General features: G+C 47.8%; 1 protein-coding gene across 1 annotated transcript; it reads left to right on the forward strand.

Annotated features, from left to right (window-relative positions):
• The first annotated feature begins 2,471 nt into the window (after window positions 1–2,471).
• On the forward strand, window positions 2,472–17,247 carry LOC140907962 (lymphocyte antigen 6E). Its single transcript, XM_073335050.1, has 4 exons — window positions 2,472–2,511; window positions 3,032–3,094; window positions 15,256–15,375; window positions 17,042–17,247. Exons 1-4 carry the CDS (start codon window positions 2,472–2,474, stop codon window positions 17,245–17,247), a joined length of 429 nt encoding a protein of 142 aa, XP_073191151.1.
• Window positions 17,248–25,810: the final 8,563 nt, after the last annotated feature.

A 25,810-nucleotide genomic window follows, 5' to 3' on the forward strand; every position in this document is an offset into this window, starting at 1 on the left:
TTACCAGCAGGAGAGTGGGGTGGGGAGAGGTATTTTTTCATGCTTTGTGTGTATATAAAAAGATCTTCTACACTTTCCACAGGTTTCAGAGTAACAGCCGTGTTAGTCTGTATTCGCAAAAAGAAAAGGAGGACTTGTGGCACCTTAGAGACTAACCAATTTATTTGCGCATAAGCTTTCGTGAGCTACAGCTCACTTCATCCGATGAAGTGAGCTGTAGCTCACGAAAGCTTATGCTCTAATAAATTGGTTAGTCTCTAAGGTGCCACAAGTCCTCCTTTTCTTTTTGCGAATACAGACTAACACGGCTGTTACCCTGAAACAACACATAACACAGAGAGACAGTCCCTGGCCTGCAGAGATCATAGTCTACAGTGATGTCTAAACTGACATGCCTTAGCTAGACCTGCCCCGAGATATCCCGGCTGCTACCCACATGCCTCTCCCTGCACTCATAAGAACGGCCATACTGGATCAGACCAAAGGTCCATCTAGCCCAGTATCCTCTCTTTTGACAGTGGCCAATGCCAGGTGCCCCAGAGGGAATGAACAGAACAGGGAATCAAATGATCCATCCCCTGTCGTCCATTTCCAGCTTCTGGCAAACAGAGGCTAGGGACACCATCCCTGCCCATCCTGGCTAATAGCCATTGATGGACCTATCCCCCATGAACTTATCTAGTTCTTTTTTGAACTCTGTAAATGTCTTGGCCTTCACAACATCCTCTGGCAAAGAGTTCCACAGGTTGACTGTGCGTTGTGTGAAGAAATACTTCCTTTTGTTTGTTTTAAACCCAGTGTCTATTAATTTCATTTGGTGACCCCTAGATCTTGTGTTATGATAAAGAGTAAATAACACTTCCCTGTTTACTTTCTCCACATCAGTCATGATTTTATAGACCTCTGTCATGTCCCCCCTTAGTCGTCTCTTTCCCAAGCTGAATAGTTCCAGTCTTATTAATCTCTCCTCATATGGAAGCTGTTCCATACTCCTAATAATTTTTGTTGCCCTTTTCTGTATCTTTTCCAATTGTTTATCTGTTGATACTGAAGGTCCCTTCACTGTCTGCTGTAGCCTATAGGGCTAGGCTGATTGCTTGCATATATATATTTTCCTGTGAGTTTGATCATTTATTATATTATAGGTTTGTTATTTGTTAATATAAATAGGTTTATACATTTGTATTAGAGTATTGCAGCTGTAACGCAAGTAACCTACAGGCCCCATCCTGCGTGTTAAGCTAAGGCAAATTAGCATACACATGTTCGAGACTTAATTTGACTGCAGATAGGTGACGATGTGCTAGAGCATACAGCATATATGTTTGTGACCAGTAACATAGATAAGTGGGCAAGTTAACGCAAGTTGCTAGGTAAGGCCACCCACGTTCATGTCCTTTTTCAGACTTAACAGGTACACCACAAAGAACATGGAAACAACCGGTTAGGACAGAAATAACAGAGGTGAGGATGAGCTAATGGTCACTTGTAGTTAGGAAAATGTCATTAATACGCAAGAGATGTCAGCCTATAGCATAAGTGTACCCTGACATTTTTGTGGGCGAGGAAGTTAAGTTTGGACATGGAAGGAGGGCATATAGTGCTCGAGTCCTACTTGTTCATTGTTAGTTTGCTGTTGTTAGTCCTTAATTGTTAGTTTTAGGTAAACTCTAAGTTAGCTTCTGTAGCTTTTCTATAGCTTTTAGCTCTAGCTTCTTCTAAGTTCTTCACCTCCCACGCAAGGCTTGAGGAACCTGGACCATCAAACTCTCTTGGCATGCCAGAGGCAAGGCTGATCCTGTTACAATGTATCAATGTGGGGGAAGAAATTAAGGATGTTATTGACCCCGCTAGGAAGTCACAGGTACGGCTGTCCCTGAATTAGGATCTATCACCTAATTAATTTCAGTGCAAATAAGGATAAGGAACAAGAAAAGGTAAACTAAAAAAGTGCTTTATTTAAATAAAGTAAGTATATGGACAAAATATCCCAGTGGCTTGCACGGGCATGAAGCCCAGAACCCTCTCCCTCTACAAATGACAGACAAAAGTATTTATACTTTACAGATCAAAGTTCATCTGATCGTCTGCCTCGGCCTGGAGATGTTGGATGCAGACCCACCACTGCACTTGGGGATGACAGGCGTCGCAGGAGGGACTTGGACCTTCGATGACAGCTGAACTAGGATTAGGATCAGGATCACTTCTCAGGTAAGTAGCTCTCAGAGATCTTCCAGTGGTTCTTGATCCAACGACACGGGCGCGGGCTGCCACTAGAGAGGACAGCACCCTAGAGCCTGTGTGTGGAGCTTTTATATCCTCTAGTCTCTAGGCAGATTAGTGACCACCTGACCAGTCCTTTCCGCTCCTTTCCACAAAAAAGCGCCAAACTCAAAAACAAAGGGCCACCAAAGTTCCAAAGAGAAGGGTAGCCAACATGGCTGCCAAACAACTACTAGATGCCATTCAAGATGGCGCTTTTAACAAATTTTTTACAGTACCATTTCCCAGGTAAATAATAAAAGATACCACATAGACATAAATCAGAGCATGCATAGTAAACCATAAATACATGAATAATACATAATAATGTCCTTTGTCTCTTACCACCAGGTTATCAAGGAAAGCTGTGAGTATATTAACCGAGAACCCTTTATAGTATATAATACAACATATACTATGAGAACAATATTATTGCTTTTGCAATTGATTGATTATTCGATTATTATTTGACTACTATTCCATTACTATTCCGTTTATCTCAATAAAAGGCTTTAAGGCAACATTTTGTTCTCAGTGTAAATTTCCTTGTCATACATCCCGAGGGTCCCTGCAAATTCTGTGTAGCCTGTTTCTGTGACAAGAACCTTATTATCTTCTGACCAGATTAATTGGTAAGCCTGTAACCCATATTATCTAAACAATATTGTTAATCTCCCTAAAATCAGGCAACACTGCCGTTCCCACTGCTGTTACTTCTCTGGGTCACTGGGAGGTTTTCCCCTTGTGACTTTGTCCCCCCCCCTCTCAGTTTACGTCATCTGCAAATTTGACCAAGGTCAAATCAGCAGCTGTGTCAAGGTCCTACAGGAGCGTGAGTGGTCCAAAATGCCCCTGGAAACACTGATGCATCCTGGATGGGACTGAACCTAGCCATGAGCATCAGTGCTCAAAAACCAACTGATGTGACATCATTGTGCAACCTAGAATCGTAGACTCATAGGGTTAGAAGGGTCTTTATGGATCAGCTAGTCTAACGCCTGCCAAGATGCAGGATTTGTTGTGTCTAAACCATCCCAGACAGATGGCTCTCCAGCCTCCTTTTGAAAACCTCCAGTGAAGGAGCTTCCAGGAGCAGTCTGTTCCATTCTCCTACTGCTCTTACAGTTAGGAAGTTTTTCCTGAGATTTCATCTAAATCTGCCATGCTGTAGTTTGAACCCATTGCCTCTTATTCTGCCTTCTGTGGCAAGAGAGAACAACTTTTCTCCATCTTTTTTATGTATTTGAAGTATATATTATATAGTAAATAATACTACATGTACTGTGATATTTATAGAATCATAGAACTGGAAGAGACCTCAAGAGGTCATCTAGTCCAGTCCTCTGCACTCGTGGCAGGACTAAGTATTATCTAGACCATTTATGATAGGTGTTTGTCTAACGTGCTCTTAAAAATCTCCAATGATGGAGATTCCACAACCTCCCGAGGCAATTTATTCCAGTGCTCAACCATCCTGACAGGAAGTTTTCCCTAATGTCCAGCCTAAACTTCCCTTGCTGCAATTTAAGCCCATTGCTTCTTGTCCTATCCTCAGAGGTTAATGAGAACAATTTTTCTTCCTCCTCCTTGTAACAATCTTTTACATACTTGAAAACTGTTATCATGTCCCCTCCAGTCTTCTCTTTTCCAGACTAAGCAAACCCAATTTTTTCAATCTTCCTTCATAGGTCATGTTTTCTAGATCTTTAATCATTTTTGTCACTCTGGACGCTCTCCAATTTGTCCACATCGTTCCTGAAATGTGGCACCCAGAACTGGACACAATACTCCAATTGAGGCCTAATCAGTGCAGAGTAGAGCGGAATAATTACTTCTCATGTCTTGCTTACAACACTCTTGCTAATACATCCAGGAAGGATGTTCACTTTTTTTGCTACAGCATTACAATGTTGACTCATATTTAGCTTGTGGCCCACTATGACCCCCAGATCCCTTTCTGCAGTACTCCTTCCTAGGCAATCACTTCCCATTTTGTATGTGTGCAACCGATTGTTCCTTTCTAAGTGGAGTACTTTGCATTTGTCCTTATTGAATTTCATCCTATTTACTTCAGACCATTTCTCCAGTTTGTCCAGATCATTTTGAATTCTAATCCTATCCTCCAAAGCACTTGCAACCCCTCCCAGCTTGGTATCATCTGCAGACTTTATAAGTGTACTCTCCATGCCATTATCTAAATCATTGATGAAGATATTGAACAGAACTGATCCCTGCGGGACCCCACTCGTTTTGCCCTTCCAGCATGACTGTGAACTACTGATAACTACTCTCCGGGAACGGTTTTCCAACCAGTTTTGCACCCACGTTATAGTAGCTCCACCGAGGTTGCATTTCCCTAGTTTGTTTGTGAGAAGGTCATGCGACACAGTGTCAAAAGCTTACCAAAGTCAAGATTTACCACACTGCTCCCCCCCATCCACAAGGCTTGTTACACTGTCAAAGAAAGCTGTCAGCTTGGTCTGACACAATTTGTTTCTGACAAATCCATGCTGACTGTTACTTATCACCTTTTTACCTTTCTAGATGTTTGCAAATTGATTGCTTAGTTATTTGCTCCATTATCTTTCCTTTCCAGAAGTTAAGCTGACTGGTCTGTAATTCCCTGGCTTGTCCTTATTTCCCTTTTTATAGATGGGCACTAAATTTGCCCTTTTCCGGTCTGCTGGAATCTCTCCCATCTTCCATGACTTTTCAGAAATAATCGCTAAGGGCTCAGATATCTCCTCAGTCAGCTCCTTGAGTATTCTAGGATGCATTTCATCTGGCCCTAGTGACTTGAAGACATCTAATTATGCTCAAATATGCTCAAATAAATTTGTTAGTCTCTAAGGTGCCACAAGTCCTCCTTTTCTAATTTGTCCAAGTAATTTTTGACTTGTTCTTTCGTTATTTTAGCCTCTTCTGATCCTACCTCATTTTCACTGGCATTCACTATGTTAGACGTCCAATCATCACCATTCTTCTTGGTGAAAACCGAAACAAAGAAGCCATTAAGCACCTCTGCCATTTCCACATTTTCTGTTATTATTTCCCCCCTCATTGAATAATGGACCTACCCTATCCTTGGTCTTCCTCTTGCTTCTCATATATTTGTAGAATGTTTTCTTGTTACCCTTTATGTCTCTAGATAGTTTGATCTCTTTTTGTGCCTTGACCTTTCTAGTTTTGTCCCTACATACTTGTGTTATTTGTTTATATTCATTCTTTGTAATTTGACCTAGTTTCCATTTTTTGTAGGACTCTTTTTTGATTTTTAGATCATTGAAGATCTCCTGGTTAAGCCAGGGTGGTCTCTTGCCATACTTCCTATCTTTCCTATGCTGTGGGATAGTTTCCTCTTGTGCCTTTAATAATCTCTCTTCAAAAAACTGTCAGCTGTCTTCTATTGTTTTTCCCCTTAGACTAGCTTCCCATGGGATCTTACCAACCAACTCCCTGAATTTGCTAAAGTCTGCCTTCTTGAAATCCACTGTCTTTATTTTGCTGTTCTCCCTCCTACCATTCCTTAGAATCATGAACTCTACCATTTCATGATCACCTTCACCCAAGCTGCCTTCCACTTTCAAATTCTCAACCAGTTTCTCCCTATTTGTCAAAATCAAAGTTAGAACAGCCTCTCCCCTAGTAGCTTTCTCCACCTTCTGAAATAAAAAATTGTCTCCAATACAGTCCAAGAACTTATTGGCTAATCTGTGCCCTGCTGTGTTATTTTCCCCACAGATGCCGGAGAGGTTGAAGTCCCCCATCACCACCAAGTCCTGGGCTTTGGATGATTTTGTTAGTTGTTTAAGAAAAGCCTCATCCACCTGGTTAGGTGGTCTGTAGTAGACCCCTACCATGACATCAGCCTTGTTTTTTTTACCCCTTTTATCCTTAGCTGGAGACTCTCAACAAGTGTGTCTCCTATTTCCATCTCAATCTCAGTCCAAGAGTATACATTTTTAATATAGAAGGCAACATCTCCTCCCTTTTCCCCCTGCCTGTCCTTCCAGAGCAAGCTGTACCCTTCCATACCAATATACCAGTCATAAGTGTTATCCCACCAGGTCTCTGTGATGCCAACTATCTCATAGTTGTGTTTATTTAATAGCATTTGAAATATAACTTGCAAGTATTTGAAGACCTCTGTCACAGTGGTCCCCAAACTTTGGAGGGCCATGCCCCTCTTACCCCTGCCCGTGCCCCTGCTCTCCCACCCCCCGGAGCCAGGAGCGGGGTGCGGCTGGGATGGGATGCAGACAGTGGTGAGGGGCCGAGGCTCGGGCCGCAGGGATGGGGTGGGAACCGGAAGTGGGGCCGGGAACTGAGCCGCGGCCAGGGGCCGAGGCTGGGGGCAGGGGCAAGAGCAGAGTCGCAACCAGGCCACAGTCAGGGCTGGCAGCTGAGCCTGTGGCCAGGTGCGGCTCCACTCCCAGCCCCACCCCACCCCACGCCTCAGCTCTGGGCGGGAGCAAAGCTGCACTTGAGCACGCAGCTGGGTGCAGAACCAGCCACAAGGCTGGGAGCCAGGTCTGCGGCTGGGGGCAGGGCTGGAGCAGAGCTCGGGGTGGGGAGAGGCTGGGTGGCGCTCCCTCCCTGCCCCCCGTGGTGGCTGGCCTGGACTCGCCGTGCCCCCCTGACGGTCCCGCCACCCCACACTTTGGGGACCTTTCTTCTATCATGTCTAGCTTTAATCTCCTCTCTTCCAAACTAAACATACCCCATTCCTTCAGTCTTTGCTCATCTGACTTGCATTTCAGCCCTTTAATCATCTTTGTCGCTCGCCTCTGGATCCTTTCCAATTTCTCTACAACCTTTTTGGACATTGGTGTCCAAAATTTTACACATAACCAGCGCTGAGTCAAGTGGTAACCTAACCGAGAATTCAGTCAATCCTCCTTTTCGTATTCCACTCATCATACTGACGGGGGATATTTTAGACTCCCCACGAAAGATGACAGGCTGCGACAGCCTCAATCCTTACCTGGGGTCAGAACTGTGCCTTCTGCCTCATGCCGGCCCCCGGGCCAAAGGCCTTGAGACAGATCATCATGACGCAGCTCACGAGTGTCGCTTCTGTTTACCGTGTCTCAGATTGAACCTGTTGAGAAAGCCGAGTCTTCCGTGCCTGAGTCATGCTCTTTACAAAATTAGGGATGTTTACAAGTCGAAGAGGAGTGCGAACCGGAGAGTTACAACACTGCAGTGCGGCATGGAATGTCTGATGAGAACTAATTCCTCTCCAGGGAAATAAACTGAAATCATTTGAAATCTGGAAAGCAGTAGGCCTGAAACAGACTCAGAGCAAGTTAGACCACGATTTGTGATAGGCTAGAGCATAAAGGAAAAACTAGTGCAGTTTTGAGCTGCGGCATCTGTTGCAACCACTTCTGGGACTGTCACCCCATCTCAGTGAAGATGAAGCAGAAACAGAAGGGCGATTCTAGACAATTCAGACTAGAAATAAGGTGAACATTTTTAACAGTGAGGGTACCTAGCCCTTGGAACAACTCACCAAGGGTTTTGGTGGATTCTCCATCACTGGCAATTTTCAAAATAAAGATAAGCTCTAGTTCAAGCAGAGATTAATTCAGGGGTGTGACAGAGGAGATCAGATGAGATGGATCTCTTCTGGCTTTATGACTCTACAGGCAACAGAAATGACTGGAGACTTGGCAATGGTTAGAGGACTGTTGAGTTCACAGAAGAGGGAAACGAAAGGGAACATGATAGAGGTAAACATGATAAACAACGAATGGGGAAGAGAAGGTAAATTGGGAGTTCCCTTTTATCCCTAGCTCAAAATCCAAGCACAAGGAGACAACCACTGATATTGAAAGGGGACGCATTTGGGGCCATTCTATGGCTTGTGTCAGACTAGATAATCACAACGGCCCCTTCTGGAATCTATTAACCTAGGAAAACCGACACAAGGAAATTCTTCTCACAGGATGCATGAATAACCTGTGGAACTCCCTGCCAGGTGCTATTATGGCAGCCAAGAGCTTAGCAAGATCTGAAAAGGATTAGAGAGTTTTGTGGCTAATGACAACACTGTTAAAATAGATAAGATTCAAAACATTATAAGGGATACAAAGCATCATGTTGCAGGGGATAAACAAACCACTAGCTGCTGGGGATCAAGAAAGAACCTCCCTATTGTTACGTTATTCCCTAAATGCCCATCGAAGAATTTATTTCACCTTCCTCTGACACAGGTACCGCTGCCGGCTGTCAGAGGGAGGATCTTGACCTGATTTGGCAAGGCAATTCCGACGTGCTCCTGGGTTCCTGATTTGAGGTTCATTTCCAGGCACTCAGTAGCAGAGAGATACAGATAGGCTGCAATGGGTACAGAGTAGAGCAATGCAGGTGAATAGGAGGCTTGAGGGACTGATTTACGAGGGGGGATTAAAAGAGCTGAGTAGTGTGGGTATGAGAGAACATGGCCAAGATTTTCAGACGGGACCAGTGAATTTGGGTGCCCAGTTTGGGACACCTTAAATAGGGCCTGAGTTTCAGAAAGTGGGGAGCTCCCGCCCTCTGAAAAGTCACACCCCATTCAGGTGTCTTCAGTTTGGCACCCAAAATCAGGGAGGAGAACACTTCAGTGACGGGCAATGGGGAGATGTAAAGGAAGGAAAGATTTAGGCCGAACCTTCCTCCCAGGGGGATCCTCAGCTGGTGTAAATTAGTGTAGCTCTGACTTCAGTAGGCCAGTTGACACCAGCTGAGGACAGGGCCCCAGGACTCTATGGAATGGTCTGCTAAAGGCACCTCTTCTCAAACTTCATCGCACTGCGGCCACCAACAAAAATTACTACACGATCCCAGGATGGGGGACCAAACCCTGAGCCCACCTGAACCCCGCCACCCTGGGCGAGGGGGGCCAAAGCCCGAGCCCCATCACTCTGGGCCCAGGCGGGGAGGCCTATAACCTGATCTCTGTCACCCAGGGCTGAAGCCGAAGCCTGAGCCTGAGCCCCGCTGCCCAGGGCTGAAATCCTCGGGCTTCAGCTCCAGCCCTGGGCAGTAGGATTGGGCTTTGGCCCCGGGCCCCAGCAAGTCTAACACCAGCCCTGGTGACCCCATTAAAATGGGGTCCCGACCCACTTTGGGGTCCCAACCCACAGTCTGAGTACCCCTGTGCTAAAGGAATGGCGGGACACACTATACCTCAGACTTTGACAAGCAGGTGGGAGACGAGACTCGGCAACGGTGCTGTTGGGAACAACCCAGCACTGTGAGTGAGATTCCTTCAGTCCCTGGAATTCATCAGTGGTGCTGCTCCGGCTGGAAGGTGACACTTGGGGAGGATAGAGAGGGAAAAACTAATTCCCAGAGGCCTTCCACCCACCTGCAGTCAAAATCCAGCAAGGGTAAAGTCAGATACAGGGAAATTCCCCATGGATGCCAACATATGCCACATAGACTCCAGCCAGGAAAACTCCCACACACGTTACACACCCCCGGCTGACTTGATGTCCTGCTCTATGAGACATCCCAAACCAGTAAAACTGCTGCCTGCGGAAGGTATATAACCTGCCTTGGAGCATCTGCCCAGTCTATGCAGGTGGAGAGGAGTCGACAAAGATGAAGGCTTTTCTTGTCGCCCTGCTGGCTGCAGCCCTGTGTGCGGAGCAAGGTGAGACTCCAGTGATTCTCCTAGGTTAGACAGAGGTTACACAAAGGCTGGGAAGCAGCTCAGGAATGGTGGATTTCAGAGAGTTATTGCAGCCTTCATGGTATCGATGCCACACTGCTGTTGCAAACTTCTGCTGGGGTACAGAAAAGGGCAACAAAAATGACGAGGGATAGGGAACAGCTTCCGTATGAGAAGAGATTAATAAGATTGGGGCTTTTCAGCTTGGAAAAGAGGTGACAAAGGGGGGATATGATTGAGGTCTATAAAATCATGACTGGTGTGGAGAAAATAAATGAGGAAGTATTATTTACTCCTTCTCACAACACAAGAATTAGGGGTCACCCAATGAAATTAATAGGCAGCAGGTTTAAAACAAACAAAAAGAAGTACTTCTTCACACAACACACAGTCAAACTGTGGAAATCCTTGCCAGAGGATGTTGTGAAGGCCAAGACACTAACAGGGTTCAAAAGGGAACTAGGTAAGTTCATGGAGGATAGGTCCATCAATAACTATTAGCCAAGATGGGCAGGGACGGTGTCCCTAGCCTCTGTTTGTCAGAAGCTGGGAATGGGCGACAGGGGATGGATAACTTGATGATTACCTGTTCTGTTCATTCCCTCTGGGGCACCTGGCACAGGACACAGTCAGAAGACAGGATATTGGGCTAGATGGACCTTTGCTCTGATCCAGTAGGGCCGTTCTTATGTTCTTATGTTATGTTCTTATGTTTTCCGTGTGTTTACTTTGGGCCTTTGATAGCACTTCATATACTGTTGCTTTCCCCATTGGTCATGCCTCGTCTGTGCTTTTGCTCTGTGGTTTGTTTGTTGGGTGCGGATGTCACAAGGCCATAACCGTGAAAGGAACATAACAAGAAAATGGAACAGTAAACCACAACTTTGCATAGATCTCAGGGGCCTGAAAGGACTGTTAACTCATTGTTTGAACCTGATTAGGTTTCATGCATGTGTCAAGTTGAGGATGTCCCTTTAACTTAGGCCTTGTTTACACTGGCACTTTCCAGCGCTGCAAGTTTCTCGCTCAGGGGTGTGAAAAAACACCCCCCTGAGTGCAGCAAGTTTCAGCGCTGTGAAGCGCCCGTGTAGACAGTGCCCCAGCGCTGGGAGCTATGCCCCTCGTGTCACGGCCGTGCTTGAACGTTGCCAGTGAAGACGTGCCCTAAGCCACTAAAGAGTTCACTTATCTCGTCACAGGCAGGGCTGGATTTACCATTTGGCTAATAAGGCTATAGCCTTAGGTCCTCCTATTTTTAGGCCCTTACTGGTCAGGCAGGGGGCGTGGTCGCGGCCGGGTGAGGGGGAGCTTGCTCACATAGCCCTGCCAGAGTGCTCCTGCCAGCAGGAAAGGCAAAGCAGCCCCCTGCGGCTTAGAAGGAGACCAGCCTGCAGCCAGCTGCCTGCCAGCTGCATCTCCCCACGCTGCAGGAACACACTGCAGGGATCTGGTTAACACTGCTGACCGGACACTAAAAATCTGGTGACCACGGGAACCTGTGCCAGCCGTGGGTGTAGTTTAAGCAGGCATTTCCCCCCCCCACCCCCGGCCCCGCATCCCGATTTCTCCAGAGCTCTGCTTAGCTGTCGGGGAGGGAAGAGGCTCCCTCTGTCCCTCTCCTCTGCTGAGGCTGGCAGGCAGCTCCAGGACGCTGCCTCCCTGGGTCCTCATGCCTGTCACCGTATACATAGGCCTTCCCCTCCCATGAGCCTTAGACCCTGCATAACCTTAATATGGCCCTGGTCACAGGCACTGTAGGTTTGTGATCATCTTCTGTAGCTCGTACACGTATTGCTACATGACTTCTCGGATGTCAACTGTGAACCTTATTCCCACCCCTAGCCCTTTGCTAGACACCAGAATAAACAACAGCAATACCCAGCTCTTAGCGCTTCTGATCAAACGGCTTTACAAAAGAGGTCAGTCCCTTTATTACCATTTTAAACATTGAGAAACTGAGGCACAGAAAGTCAAAAAGCGATTGAGACAGAGGCACCTAATTAGCTCTCACTCCACGCCAGTCTTTTCCCCAAATCAAAATCCCACTCCTAACTTCCCGAGCCCTCTCCCAATGCCCAAACAGACAGGTGGGCCTAGGAGACCACGAAGGTTGGGCTATTTCAGACCTGGGCAGGGTGAGGAGTCCAAAGAAGGGGACCCTCATGCAGAATGCTCAGCCTAAAGTCCCCTCCTCCTTATATTAATGTAGTCAAGCTCAGCTGCACTGCATGGCAGAGTGGGGAGCAAGCTGGGGGGTCTCAGATAAGAAGGTCTCAGGCCATTTAGGGCTTTGTTGGTCAAAACCAATAGTTTAAACTTCACCTGGAAAGCAACAGGCAGCTAGTGCATATCCCGGAGCACTGGGCGCTTGCCCTCTGGCTGAGATATTCTATTTATCAGACAGGATCTCTCAATTGGTACTGGCTTTGGCTTCCAAATGGATTTAAAGGTGTCGTATTACATAGAGCACATTGCACTAGTCCAGGCTGGAGCCGACAAAGGCATGAATCCCAGTAGCAAGGTCCCACATCTAAAGTGAAAAGGTCACAGCCTCCTGACACAGATGGAAAAGAGCAACCTCAAGCACGGATGCTATTTGATCATCTAGAAGCGGCTGGGAGTCCAGCCAAGACCCCAAGCTGTGGCTCTGGTGACCAATGTTGGTCATACACCCTCAGTCAGAGGGGCTGATCTAAGGCCTGCAGGTCTTTCTCCAAAGCACCATCATCTCCTCAGATTGCTCAGGACTGAGCTTCAGATCCAGTTTGCTCAGTGCATGCTTGATTTAGTTGGGGATTGGTCCTGCTTTGAGCAGGAGGTTGGACTAGATGACCTCCTGAGGTCCCTTCCAACCCTGATATTCTATGATTCTATGCCCCAATTCCACCCGGGCACCGGGAAGGCATTTGACTATAGTCTCCAGATCAGAGGAGAGAGAGAGAGATGAAACTGGGCATTATCCGCCTGCTGAAAACCCTGCAGCCCATCTCTCCTCACAATCTCATCTACTGGCGTGATCTACCCATTGAATGAAAGGGGTGGCAAAGCAGAGACGTGCCAGCTGTACCCCCACATGAGAGAGCCATCAGGGAAGGGAGGGTAATTGCCCAACAATAATCTCTGTGTTCTCTCTCTGAAAGGACCAAAGCCCCTGATGTCCAGTCCCGCCCACTCCTGACAGGGACCATAACAATGCCATTAATACCTCACAAAGCCAGCTATGGGAAGCAGCAGATGGTCCGACCAGTGTCAGCCTGGGCATCTGTCCATCACCAGGAGAAAGTCCCAGGACAGGACAGGGCAACTGCACCTATGTTTCCTGTCCATGGTCTAACAAGGGCACCCACTTTTAGGTTTCTGGCTCCCCAGCCTTCCCCTTTCCTGGGCAGAGACCTGGATGATTAGGGGACTGGAACACATGAGTCATGAGTTATGAGGAGAGGCTGAGGGAGCTGGGATTGTTTAGCCTGCAGAAGAGAAGAATGAGGGGGGATTTGATAGCTGCTTTCAACTACCTGAAAGGGGGTTCCAAAGAGGATGGCTCTAGACTGTTCTCAATGGTAGCAGATGACAGAACGAGGAGTAATGGTCTCAAGTTGCAGTGGGGGAGGTTTAGATTGGATATTAGGAAAAACTTTTTCACTAAGAGGGTGGTGAAACACTGGAATGCGTTACCTAGGGAGGTGGTAGAATCTCCTTCCTTAGAGGTTTTTAAGGTCAGGCTTGACAAAGCCCTGGCTGGGATGATTTAACTGGGAATTGGTCCTGCTTCGAGCAGGGGGTTGGACTAGATGACCTTCTGGGGTCCCTTCCAACCCTGATATTCTATGGTTCTATGGTTCTATGGTCTCTCTCCCTCCTGACTGGGTGTTTTCCAGGCTATACAGTTCCCTGTCTACACAAGGAACTCACCAGCAAGTCAGACTGCCCAAGCAGGCCTGCTTTGCGTGTCTCCTCAGAGGCTATAAATAGCACAATTGCCCATAGGTGTAAGATACCACACAGCCTTTCTAAGCAAGCACATTTATTCTTAAGAAGACAGCGCTACGGAGAAAACATATTAAAACAATGAAGGAACCTAGATGCATGCTAATAAGCTTACCAGAGATCTCCCCAGCTCCCACATGGACTGTCTTTCAAACCCGGGGCGGGTTCTGTGGTTACAAGTTCATAACAGCTGTTAGCTCAGAACAAGGATCCCCCCATCTAAGTTCCCTCTAAGCTGTATGGCCATGTGGCCACACAGGTGCACAGCCACAGGGGTCTGGATTAGAGAGGAGAGTGGCACCTCTCCCCTGGCCCCAGCCCTAGAGCTGCTGTGGCTGGGGTGGAGAGGCGCCTCTCCCTGGGCCCCAGCCCCCGAGCTGCTGCGGTCAGGGAGGAGAGGTGCCTCTCCTGTGGCCCCAGCCCTGGAGCTGCTGGACTGGGGAGAGATACCTCTACACTGGCCCCAGGCTGCTGTGGTGAGAGAGGGATGTGTGGGGTCCTTTCTCCCCACCAGCAGCCCTGAGGCAGCTTGCACCCAACCCCTCATCCAATGCCCCACCCCAGAGCCTGCATCCGCAGCCAGAGCCCTCACCCCCCCTCACTCCAACCCTCTGCCCTAGCCCTGATCCCCACCATGGATCTGTAAGTCACTCATTTATACATTTGGGGTCTTTGATCTGCGGAGATTATGAATGGGACATCAGCCAGACAATGGGCCACTTCTCAGGACAAAGCTTCGAGAGGGCTGAGTCTTTGCATAACCGGAGGGGGTAATTTGCGTTCACTTCCCCCTAGGTATTGCCTAGGAACTTAACTTAACTTTGTTAGGCACATTGTTTAAAATAGTCCTTTGAAGTCCTTCCCCAAGGTTCACACTGGCCCTAGAGACGTTACAGAGAACTGCACTATACAATATAAACTTTGCATTTTTAAGACACTGGACTCCAAAAATACTTAAACTTAATTTAGTAAGGTTTGTTCAGGATATTGCAGGAAATTGCCAAATCTGTCACAAGCCATACCCAGGCTGAAGGAAAACAGAGGCATCTAGATCAATAGCTTTCAAGCTCTGGTTCGCAGATCTCTGGGGGTCCGCAGTCTATGTTAAGGGGTCTGCGAAAGGCTGTCGTTACCATAGAACAGTGGTTTTCAACCTGTGGCCTGCGAACCCCTGGGAGTCTTCAGACTGAGCCTAAGATTTCGAAAGGGGTCCGCACCTCCGTTTGAAATATTGTAGGGAGCCCCAATTGAAAAAAAGGTTGAAAACGACTGAGCTAGGTCCTCTGAGAATGAAGCATCTGCTGCTACCGCATTCTCAGCCATGTCATGTGCTCCTTTTGCAGGTCACTCGTTCATGTGCTACACATGCCAAGGGGAGACGTCTAACAAGTACTGTATGAAGATATCTATGTGCGCAAAAGAAGACAAATATTGTGTGACAATCAAGGATGTTATAGACGCTGGTATGTTTTGGAATCATCCAGCGTCATAATGTATTGTAGTGGTGTCTAGGGGCCCCAGGCAGGGATTGGGGCTTTCTTGTGCTGGTTGCTATTCAGACATTCCATTAAAGGACTGACCCCAAGAGCTCAAGATCTAGGTAATGAGTAGATGCAACAGGTAGATGAGACAGACAGACTGGGGTGGGCAGAGGGCAAGGTAAGAGGAAAGGATGGAGTTTTCAAAAGCACCTAAGTGACTTAGGAGCACAGGTCTCACTGACTTTCAATCCCATCCACGGTGAGCCTATTATACCCTAAACAGAGGTCTCTGCTCACCTCTTGCCTAGCTTTAGAACTACCAGGCCAGATCCTGAGCAGGAGTAACTTGGGGTTTCTCCACTGAAGTCGAGAGAACTCTGCAGATTATACCAGCCGAGGCTCTGGCCCACCATATCAAAGGTAAAGGAGGACTTGTGGCACCTTAGAGACTCACAAATTTATTTGAGCATAAGCTTTCGTGAGCTACAGCTTATGCTCAAATAAATTGATTAGTCTCTAAGGTGCCACAAGTCCTCCTTTTCTTTTTGCGGATACAGACTAACACGGCTGCTCCTCTGAAACCTGTCGTATCAGAGGTATTTCTAAGGCTCGAGTCAACATGGTGTCTAAGAGACATCCGAATCAGTTTATGTAGTATTAAGCACAGCATTATTTAACCTTCCTCTCTTAGGCCACTCTTCCAAGTTGTTGTGGCTTTTCCCCCTCATCTTCTTCTGGAAGGATAAATAAACGATCACTGAACAGCAAATTGCTGAGCAGCAGGAAACTTCACACCACCAAGAGGCAGCCTCCATGGGACAGGATGCTCCCAGAATCTCACTAAGACACACTAACGGGTGGGAGAGCCCAGTGCTGGCTTGGAGGGTTTGGCGTCTGGTGAGTGATTGGGATGAAGCCAGTGCAGGCAATACCATACATCCTGCAGGTCAGTGGGCAGTACCATGCCATCCTGCCTTGTCATGCCCCCCATGCTGGCTGTAGTCCTGCACTGGTCCCATTAGGATTTCCCCTATGGAAATGTGACCCTATGATCCTACAGGAATACTGGGGAAGAATTCCTGTTCCCCATACCAGTGAATGTGCCATGCCATGTCAGAGGGCATTACTGTATCATAGGATTTTGATCAGCTGAATTTCTTGCTTACACATGCACTGCTTGGGCATGCACAGGGCACTCACCAAACTCTCAAATTTTCATCCTACCATGCAGTGGGCTCAACCTAAAATCTGGGCTGGATTCTCTATGGGCCAGTCTATTTCTTGGATGTTCCATCTCTCTGGGTTCTTATATGGTCCCTATCACCATAGTGCCTGTCTGGGTCAGGAATCGAAAGGGCATGTTAGAGGCCACTACCTAGCGGTCTTTAAATACTAAGAGCTGTAAAATGAACACCATAGCCTGAGTCTAACCATTATCTAAAAGCAACAATGACCTCTGGTTCCTGCATTTCCTGGTTTATAAAGACTGACTGGGTTAACGGCCTAGTTGGTCATTAATTGTAAAGAAATTCTGCCCTGTTGGTCATTATTGCGTAGCCACTTTGGTCTATTATCTCCTTGGAACTGAATGTAGTCAGAACTCAAGGAAACTTTCAGCAACAATTTCTCTCTTTGTTTCCTTTTCCAGGGTCAGGTTACGAATCCAAATACCGCATCTCCAAGATGTGCTCTCCTGAGTGTCCAAAAATGCAAGGCAAAACAGCTGCTAAAGTGTTTTGCTGTGATAAACTATTGTGCAATGTGAATGGAACCAGCAGCATAGAAACCAGCCACTTGATGATTTCCATGGGGATCCTGGCTAACTTCATCTACATCTTCAGATCTGGACTGTGATGGGCCAGGAAAAGAGGACTTTATGCCCTGAAGAACCTGCTCAGGCCCCACTGAGACACCAAAAGCCTACTCTGTGCAAACCTTTCCTTTGGGCTAACACTTCCCCCATGCTCTAAGTGTCACTTCGGACCCCCTTAGCAAATATCATCTCTATCACTTTTCACACCACAGTTCTTGTCTCTGCCACTGGGTCCAGAGCCACAGCTCTCAGATCCCAAGCACCACCTTACATATCTGTGGTTCTGAAGACCTGGAAATATCAACTGAACAATTCTGTAACCTATGGATACATCCGACCAGATGATGTACAAAGTACTTATACAGGTCCTGATCCGGGAAAGCACTTAACGCATGTGCTTAAATTGTAATGAACTCCTTGCACATGTTAAGAAAGGAGCAGTGAGTAGGAGTGGAGAGGCGATTTTACCTCCATAGACAGCATGGGAGAGACTGATACTGGAATACTGTGTCCAGTTCTACTGTCCACATTTGTAAAAGGACGCTGAGAAATTGGAGAGGTATGTAAAGAAGAGCCATAAAAATTATATGAGGGCTAGAAAAAATGCCTGCCAGTGAAACACTTAAAGGACTCAATCCATTTAATTTATCAAAAAGAAGGTGAAGAGGGAAGGTTTTTATTTACTGCATGGAAAGTTCCCTCACAGTTGTTTAGTCCATTCCAATAAACTGTCCTGTATTTGGCTTTTCTGACTGCTTGGAAGCACTGCCATAAGAATAAGGATCTGGTGGGCTCTCCAAGGAGCAGTCAGGAAAAGGGCTGATGTGCTCAGTACGGCATCAGCTTCGGTGTATCTTAGGTGGGTGTCTGAAGCATGGATTTGTGACTAAGGCTACGTTTACATTAGGAGCTAGCAGTGTGATTTCCTTGGTTGGGTACATATTCACGCTAGCCAGAGAGCTAGCATGAGTATAAATAGCAGCAGAGCCTTGGTAGCATGGGGAGAAGCTGGGAGGTTCTGGGAGGATGATGGCCTGTTTTGTCCATTCCCTTTGGGGCCCCATCTGGCGTTGGCCACTGTCGGAAGACAGGATACTGGGCTAGATAGACCATTGGTCTGACCCCTTAGGTCATTCTTATGCAGGGCCAGAGGAAGGGAGGGATAGCTCAGTGGTTTGAGCATTGGCCTGCTAAACCCAGGATTGTGAGTTCAATCCTTGAGGGGGCCATTTGGGATCTGGGGCAAAAAATTGGGGATTGGTCCTGCCTTGAGCAAGGGGTAGGACTAGATGACCTCCTGAGGTCCCTTCCAACACTGGTATTCTATGAAGCATGGCTGAGCTGTGCTGTGTACAAACTGGCCTGAACCCTGTGGGTATGTGCTTGGCATGGTTCAGCTGTGCCCCAGCTGCCCATGCTATTGCAGCTGCCCAGTTGGCTGTTTATACTCACACTCACTTGTTGAGACGGGGCGGACTTTTAGTTTTCCCCGGGGGTGCTCCACCCCCAGTCCGCCCTGAGACCCCACCCTGACTCCGCCTCTTCCCATCCCCGCTCCACCTCCTCCCCAAGGCCCCTGCCTTGCTCCGCCTCTTCTTGTCCCCACTCCACCCCCTCCCCGAGACCCCCGCCCACCCACCACTCAGTACTCTCTGTCCTCCCCCAAGCCCTTCCCTGAGCCGCCAAACTGCTGTGACCCATGGGTGCTAAGCACCCTTTTTTTTCCTGTGGGTCCTCCAGGCCCAGATCACCCACGGAGTTGACACCTCTGCACCCCTAGCTGGTAGCCTAAGGCACATGCTTGTGAGTCCGCAGGGCTCTATTTCCAGGCCTGTCACAGATTTGCTTTGTAATCCTGGATCAATCACGGCCCCTCTCTGTGCCTCAGTTTCCCCATCTGTAAATCTAGGACAATGAACTGGGGCTTCAATCCATTGTTATTTGCCATGTGATTGGAGATCCTCTAAGGAAGATTCCACAGACCAGGACAAGGTTATGAGAAGGAGGAAGATGGGCATCTTACTGTATTTAAAAGGAAATAAGTCAGGAAAGGTTGTGTGCCTTTTAGGCCACCACGTACATTCTGCAGCCAAGGAATTTACCTCTGAATCCATCCTGCTCTCTGCAGAACTGTGCTCCAAAATCTGAGCTTCCATTTTAACCACGGGTAAAACTTTCCTGAGCACCTCATTTAGGAGCCTAAGTCCTATTTTCAGAAGTGTCTTAAACACCAAAGAGTCTTGTCTACGCAAGAAACCTGACCAGAAGAGCTGTTCCAGAATCGCTCCCCCTGTGGCCATTCTGCCCTGGAATAGAGGTGACTTTATTCCAGAATAATTACTCTGCTTACAAAGCAGGGCTATGCAGAGAGGTGCCAAAGAGATTCCCATTGATTTCAGTGCCCAGCTGCATCTTTAGGTGTCTAAACACCTTTGAAAATGTGGTCGTAAGTGCTTAAGTCACTGTTGAAAATACAGTTTAGGTTCCTCACTCATTTGGGCACTTTGGGGAAAAAAAATGACCTCAAACTGCTGGTCAGTGTGGCCGCAAAGAAAACCTGTTTCAATCACTGTGATCCACAGAGCAGTGCAAATAACCACAAAACACCTGCCTACATGTATGTAGCCATGTCAGAATAGGGAATATTTCCATGTCGCTGCAAATTTACTTCTAATACTAAGTCAATCACTAAATGCTGGGTATGTAATTAACCCCCCCACCCAAATTAATCCCTTTAAGCAATACTTTATATTTCCCCCCAGACTTATCTGGAAAACAAAATGTAAACCTTCTCCAGATTCCTGGATTCCATAGAATCATAGAATATCAGGGTTGGAAGGGACCTAATCTAGTCCAGCCCCCTGCTCAAAGCAGGACCAATCCCCAGCTAAATCATCCCAGCCAGGGCTTTGTCAAGCCTGACCTTGAAAATATCTAAGGAAGGAGATTCCACCACCTCCCTAGGTAACGCATTCCAGTGTTTCACCACCCTCTTAGTGAAAAAGTTTTTCCTAATATCCAACCTAAACCTCCCGCACTGCAACTTGAGACCATTGCTTCTTGTTCTGTCATCTGCTACCATTGAGAACAGCCGAGCTCCATCCTCTTTGGTACCCTCTTTCAGGTAGTTGAAAGCAGCTATCAAATCCCCCCTCATTCTTCTCTTCTGCAGACTAAACAATCCCAGTTCCCTCAGCCTCTCCTCATAAGTCATGTGTTCCTGTCACCTAATAATTTTTGTTGCCCTCCGCTGGATGCTTTTCAATTTTTCCACATCCTTCTTTTAGTGTGGGGCCCAAAACTGGGCACAGTACTCCAGATGAGACCTCACCAATGTCGAATAGAGGGGAATGATCACGTCCCTTGATCTGCTGGCAATGCTCCTACTTATACAGCCCAAAATACTGTTAGCCTTCTTGGCAACAAGGACACACTGTTGACTCATATCCAGCTTCTCGTCCACTGTAACCCCTAGGTCCTTTTCTGCAGAACTGCTGCCGAGCCATTCGGTCCCTAGTCTGTAACGGTGCATGGGATTCTTCCGTCTGCACTTGTCCTTGTTGAACCTCGTCAGATTTCTTTTGGCGCAATCCTTTAATTTGTCTAGGTCCCTCTGTATCCTATCCCTACCCTCCAGCGTATCTATCTCTCCACCCAGTTTAGTGTCATCTGCAAACTTGTTGAGGGTGCAATCCATGCCAACCTCCAGATCATTAGTGCAGATATTGAACAAAGCTGGCCCCAGGACTGACCCTTAGGGCAGTCCACTTGATACTGGCTGCCAATTAGACATGGAGCCATTGATCACTACCTGTTGTAGTAAGATGAGGCCCTGAAACATAAACCCTTGGTATCAGGGGCCTGGTATGAGACCTAAGGCCTGAGCTAAAGTAATGGTCAAGACTTTGCTAACATAAAGCAAAGTTAAGCTGCGAGCCAGAGCCCTGCTCACAGACACTGGCAAGGAAAAGGCTGAGGTTGCATAGACATATATCTAAAGTGTATTGGACACCAGAACTGTATACAAGTGGTGCAAGAACATTTTTATACCATCCACATAGCTAGCAAGGACAGGGGCAAAAGGCTAGTATGATGGACAGAGTTGTTTTGTTTGAACCAACATGTACAAGGTGAGAGGCAACACCTCACTACGTAGAAGGGTGGTGCATAGTTACGTAAAGGGGTTGCACCTCAATACATCAGGAGCGCTGTGTAACTTGTTTGTACCTGTGTATAAGAATGCATCCCTGGGGTGGTGTCTTTGTCCGGCCTAGGGGGCAGCGGAAAGTCCCGCCACTGACTGAGCTGAGTCCATTGCCAGGGAGCACAAATTCGTAGTGCGCCCTGTAGAGTCTATGGGGAACTAACACTGTGCTTCGTTTGAGCAATAAACCTGGCCGGGTGCCTTCATACCTTACTGGAGTCTGTGATCATTGGGGGTTCTCTCGGGGTCTGCTGTGTTAGCGATCTGCGCAGAGCTGGGACAGCACACAGAGGGAACACGCACGCAGCCGACTGCTATTGTCACCGAACATGAGCAGAGCACCACACCGGTAGCTTCTAACAACAGACTGAGGATCTAGCCATCTTTCTATCCACTTTATAGTCCATTCATCCAGCCCATACTTCTTTAACTTGCTGGCAAGAATACTGTGGGAGACCGTGTCAAAAGCTTTGCTAAAGTCAAGGAATAACACATCCACTGCTTTCCCCTCATCCACATTGCCTCACTCTTGTTTCCCTGGCTCCTTAACAACCAGGCTTCCCAGATTCAATATAGGCCCCAACCCTGCAGCTCTGAAAAGTCTATCGGCTGCTAAGCTGAGTTCTGGGAATTCCCCTGGTACTGTCCTGTGGTTCCCTGTGAGTGAAGTGGTATCCAGCAGTGGCTCACAGATCTTCCTGCCCAGCCGGATGTCAGTGGGGATGAGGCTGTAATAAAACTGGGAAGACTGAGTGTGTGTGTGTGTGGGGGGGGGTGGTAAGTAGCCTTTAAAAGGTCAGGGAGGGAGAGGGGAGCAGTGCAGGGTAAGCTGCATTAGGGAGCAGCCAGAGTGGGAAGTACAGGCATGGTTTTCATGTTGTCCATCTGCCCTGCCCACGAGCCCTTGGGGAGTCCATGGGTAAGCGTGGTCTGAAGGAGCTCTCCCCTGACTTCTAGTGATGAGCTCGTGGTGGCGGTTCTCAAACTTCAGCGCACTGCAACTCTCTTCCGACAACAAAAATTACTACATGACCCCAGGCTGGGGGAGACAGGGTAGACAGAGACGAAACCTGAGCCCCACTCTCCCGGGGCTTCAGCACGGGGTGGCGGGGCTCAATCTTCGGTTTCAGACCTGGGGTCTAGCGAGTCTAACATTGGCCCTGGTGTGGCCTGATCTATAGATTATGAATAGAAATTTCCAGTTATCACTTTGAGGGTTGACAGGTTCTTGTCCCAAGATCAGGCCTAGTATTATTAAAATGATTATAGAGTTGGGAACCCTGATGTGCACAGGTGTAACACACGCACTATAGGAACGCTTTTATATTTACAAATAAATAATTTATTAATACATTTAGCAAAGTCACACGCACTCTACCCCAGTAAGGTAGATAGAGATAATACAGAAAGTACATCTGAACATCCATACTCCCACCATCCCTTGCAGAACAACCTGAAATGTTAGCCATTCTCTTCCTCATCACCATCACCTTCCTTATCTTCATCAGTGGCTCTCATACTGGCCCTTCCCAAGGGCTACAGCTCTCTTCCCTACTGCCCTGGGATGCCACTTTTACGATGACGTTACCATGTCTAATGCATATTCAATAGGGGTTTCTCCACGCTTCCTTATTTGTATTTCCTTCCCTCACCAATGTTAAAATGCCCTTCTTCTATAGGTTAGTCTATTTAAGATTTCACCCCATTATCATATACGTCAATTCGTTGCCATGGCACTCTTGGAGACAGATGTTCCATCCAAAACCTTCCAGAAGCTGGTGTCAGTTCATGTTCTGTGGTTGGCTGATGTCATTATGGACAAAATTCCCCCCTACACGCTACTTCCCCAGAATTTATGAGTTACCTATGTTTCTCTATGCCAAAGTTCGTAGGCCTCAAACCTCATGCTAACTGCTGAAGCCAACATCTTAGAGGATACAAGTCAGTAGGTTCCTTGCATTACTGCTGAATATAATAAAGCAGAATGTAATGCAAAGCAGTGAATATAATAGAAGTAAGCTGGTCCACTGAGCTACACTGGCAACCCCAGTAAAATGGGATCATGATCGACTTTGGGGTCCCAACCCACGTTTGAGAACCGCTGAGCCAGAGAGAAAAGACTAAGGACCAGGGTGTATTTACATGAACACACCCACTCTGCCTAGGCATCCAGCAGCTGGAGCTCTGTTCCCCACGTGATCTATTTTGGCTGGTGTTGGGTTAAAAATCACTTTAGTGTTGAGTGCAGGGGTAGTGGAAGGTGGTTACCCTGACTGTACGAGTGAATGGCAGCAGGACTGTGCTTAGCTTGCCCTGACTGAGGAGATCACCCTAAACTGAACTGCACTCACCAAGCAAGGGGGCGGGATGCCAAAGCCTAGTGAAGAGAGAACAAGAGGGCAGGGGGCAGGGTTCTGAGTTGGGGATGTGGGCTCCAAGAGTCCCAGACACCATTTGAAATTGCTCCCCCTTCTCCTGTTTAAAGGCAGAGTTGATTAAGCTGCAGTGAGAGTCTTTATTTTGTCCAATGATCCCTAGAGCTGAAATCATAGACGCCCAGGTCCAGCTGCTGAGCCTTAGACCTGCTGTGGGGTAGGGTTGCAGTGAAAGTGACTGCCTGGCCTGCAGCAGCAGGCGGTTCCCCACTGAGCTGGGTTCCATGGGGGAACCTCAAAATGTGTCACGGTAGCGAGGGGCAGGTGGCAGCAGAGAAGCAGCAGCAGTGGCCTGAGGGGCCACAGTGAGCAATGGCAGAGTGAACGGCAGCAACAGTCATTGCCCAATGCTTCCCCACCCCTCCTTCCCGGGGGTGGAAGGGGAAGCCGTACGAAGGCACCTCTGAGCTCTGGGTCTTTGCTGACCAAGGACAGCAACTGGGACTGGGGTGCAGTGGAGGGAGAGGAGAGTGATGTGCTACAGGGACATTCGTTCATCGTTCTTTCCGACCACCAGGTGGGAAACGGAGGCAAAGGACACTGCCCAGCGTGCTCTAGGGTCAGTTTGGCTTAGGATTGCACGGTTTTGAATGTGGTTGTGGTATTTCCCCAAACTAATGCCTTTCTCTTTTAATACAAGTTCTCTTTTGTTGTACACAGACTCAATGCTTGTGAGAGGGGAAGTATTACCTCTTAGAGGGGCGCTGTTTCGTTTCCCCAGATTACTGGGCTGGGGCTCGAGCCGATTCTGTGTTGTAGTGTTATGAGGAACCACTAGGTATTGAACCCGGCCCTTGTTGCTGCTGCCTTCACCTGGCAGAAGGGTTACACATGCCACAGTTGACAGTTACACCCACCTGGCTCTCTGGTTTCTCAGGATCAAGTCCAAAGGTGCTGCCAACCCCAAACTAGCATGAGATGAATCGCAGAGCCCAGAGGCTGGCCCAGTAACAACTACCAGCCCCACCATTGTTCATCTGGTTTTCGAGCTTTTCTGGGGAAGACGCTGACCCCGGTGGTGTGGGATCATGCCAAGGTCCAAACGCACTTGGAGAGACGTACACAAAATAGCAGCCTCCCCAGAGAGGGGCTTGCTCATTCTGCCCTGGCCCCTGGGGTGAGAGAACTGTTATTATATCATTTTCCATCCCCCTTTCCCTCTAGCTCCTCCCCGCCCCCATCAGTCCCCTGTCCCGAGCACTCTCCCCCACACTCTCTTGACCCCCATCTATGCCCAATATTCCCTTGCCCCTGTTCATTCCCTCCCTTACCCGCAGCCTCCGACCCTTCACTCCCCCTACATGCCATCAGCCGCCATCCGCCCACATTCCAATGCATGCCCCTATGTCTCCCTTAGCCCTACCATCCCCTGCCCCCTGATAGGTTCCTAGCCCAGGAGTCCATCTTCCCTGGGGGCAGCCTGGCTTTATTGCCATTGGAAACCATGGGAGATGGTGGCTGTCTTCATTAGGTGCAGCCTCACTTACACCAGCAGAGGCTGTTGTGAAATCACAGCTATTTTGGCCTGTGGCTTCAGTCCCATTGCCCGTGGTGAGAAATGGCAGCCATTTTGAGAGGGCAAAAATTTGTGAGAAAGACGCAGGACATCAGGAGAAGCTTAAAAAACAGAATTGTGAGAGAATTGGCAGTTCTGGGCACCCCTGAATCAGTGCATGCCCTCTCACTGTGGAGCCCTGCCTCGCCCCTAGGCATTACCCCTAGTGCAACAGCTGCCAGTTATGTCCACAGAAACAGGGCTGCATTCCAGGGGCTGCTAAACTGCAGCTACTCGAGTCAGACGTTTTTAAATCAACAGGTCCAGATAACGTGCATTTGAGATTGGATGTTTGTTTCTTAAAAGATCTGCTTTAGTTCAAATAGGAATTAATTCAAGGCAGTCCAATGGCCTGTGTTATGCAGGAGGTCAGACCAGATGATCACTTGTTTGCTTAATGATTGCTTCCC

This window comes from Lepidochelys kempii, chromosome 2, assembly GCF_965140285.1.
Source record: "Lepidochelys kempii isolate rLepKem1 chromosome 2, rLepKem1.hap1, whole genome shotgun sequence".
Lineage (NCBI taxonomy): Eukaryota > Metazoa > Chordata > Testudines > Cheloniidae > Lepidochelys > Lepidochelys kempii.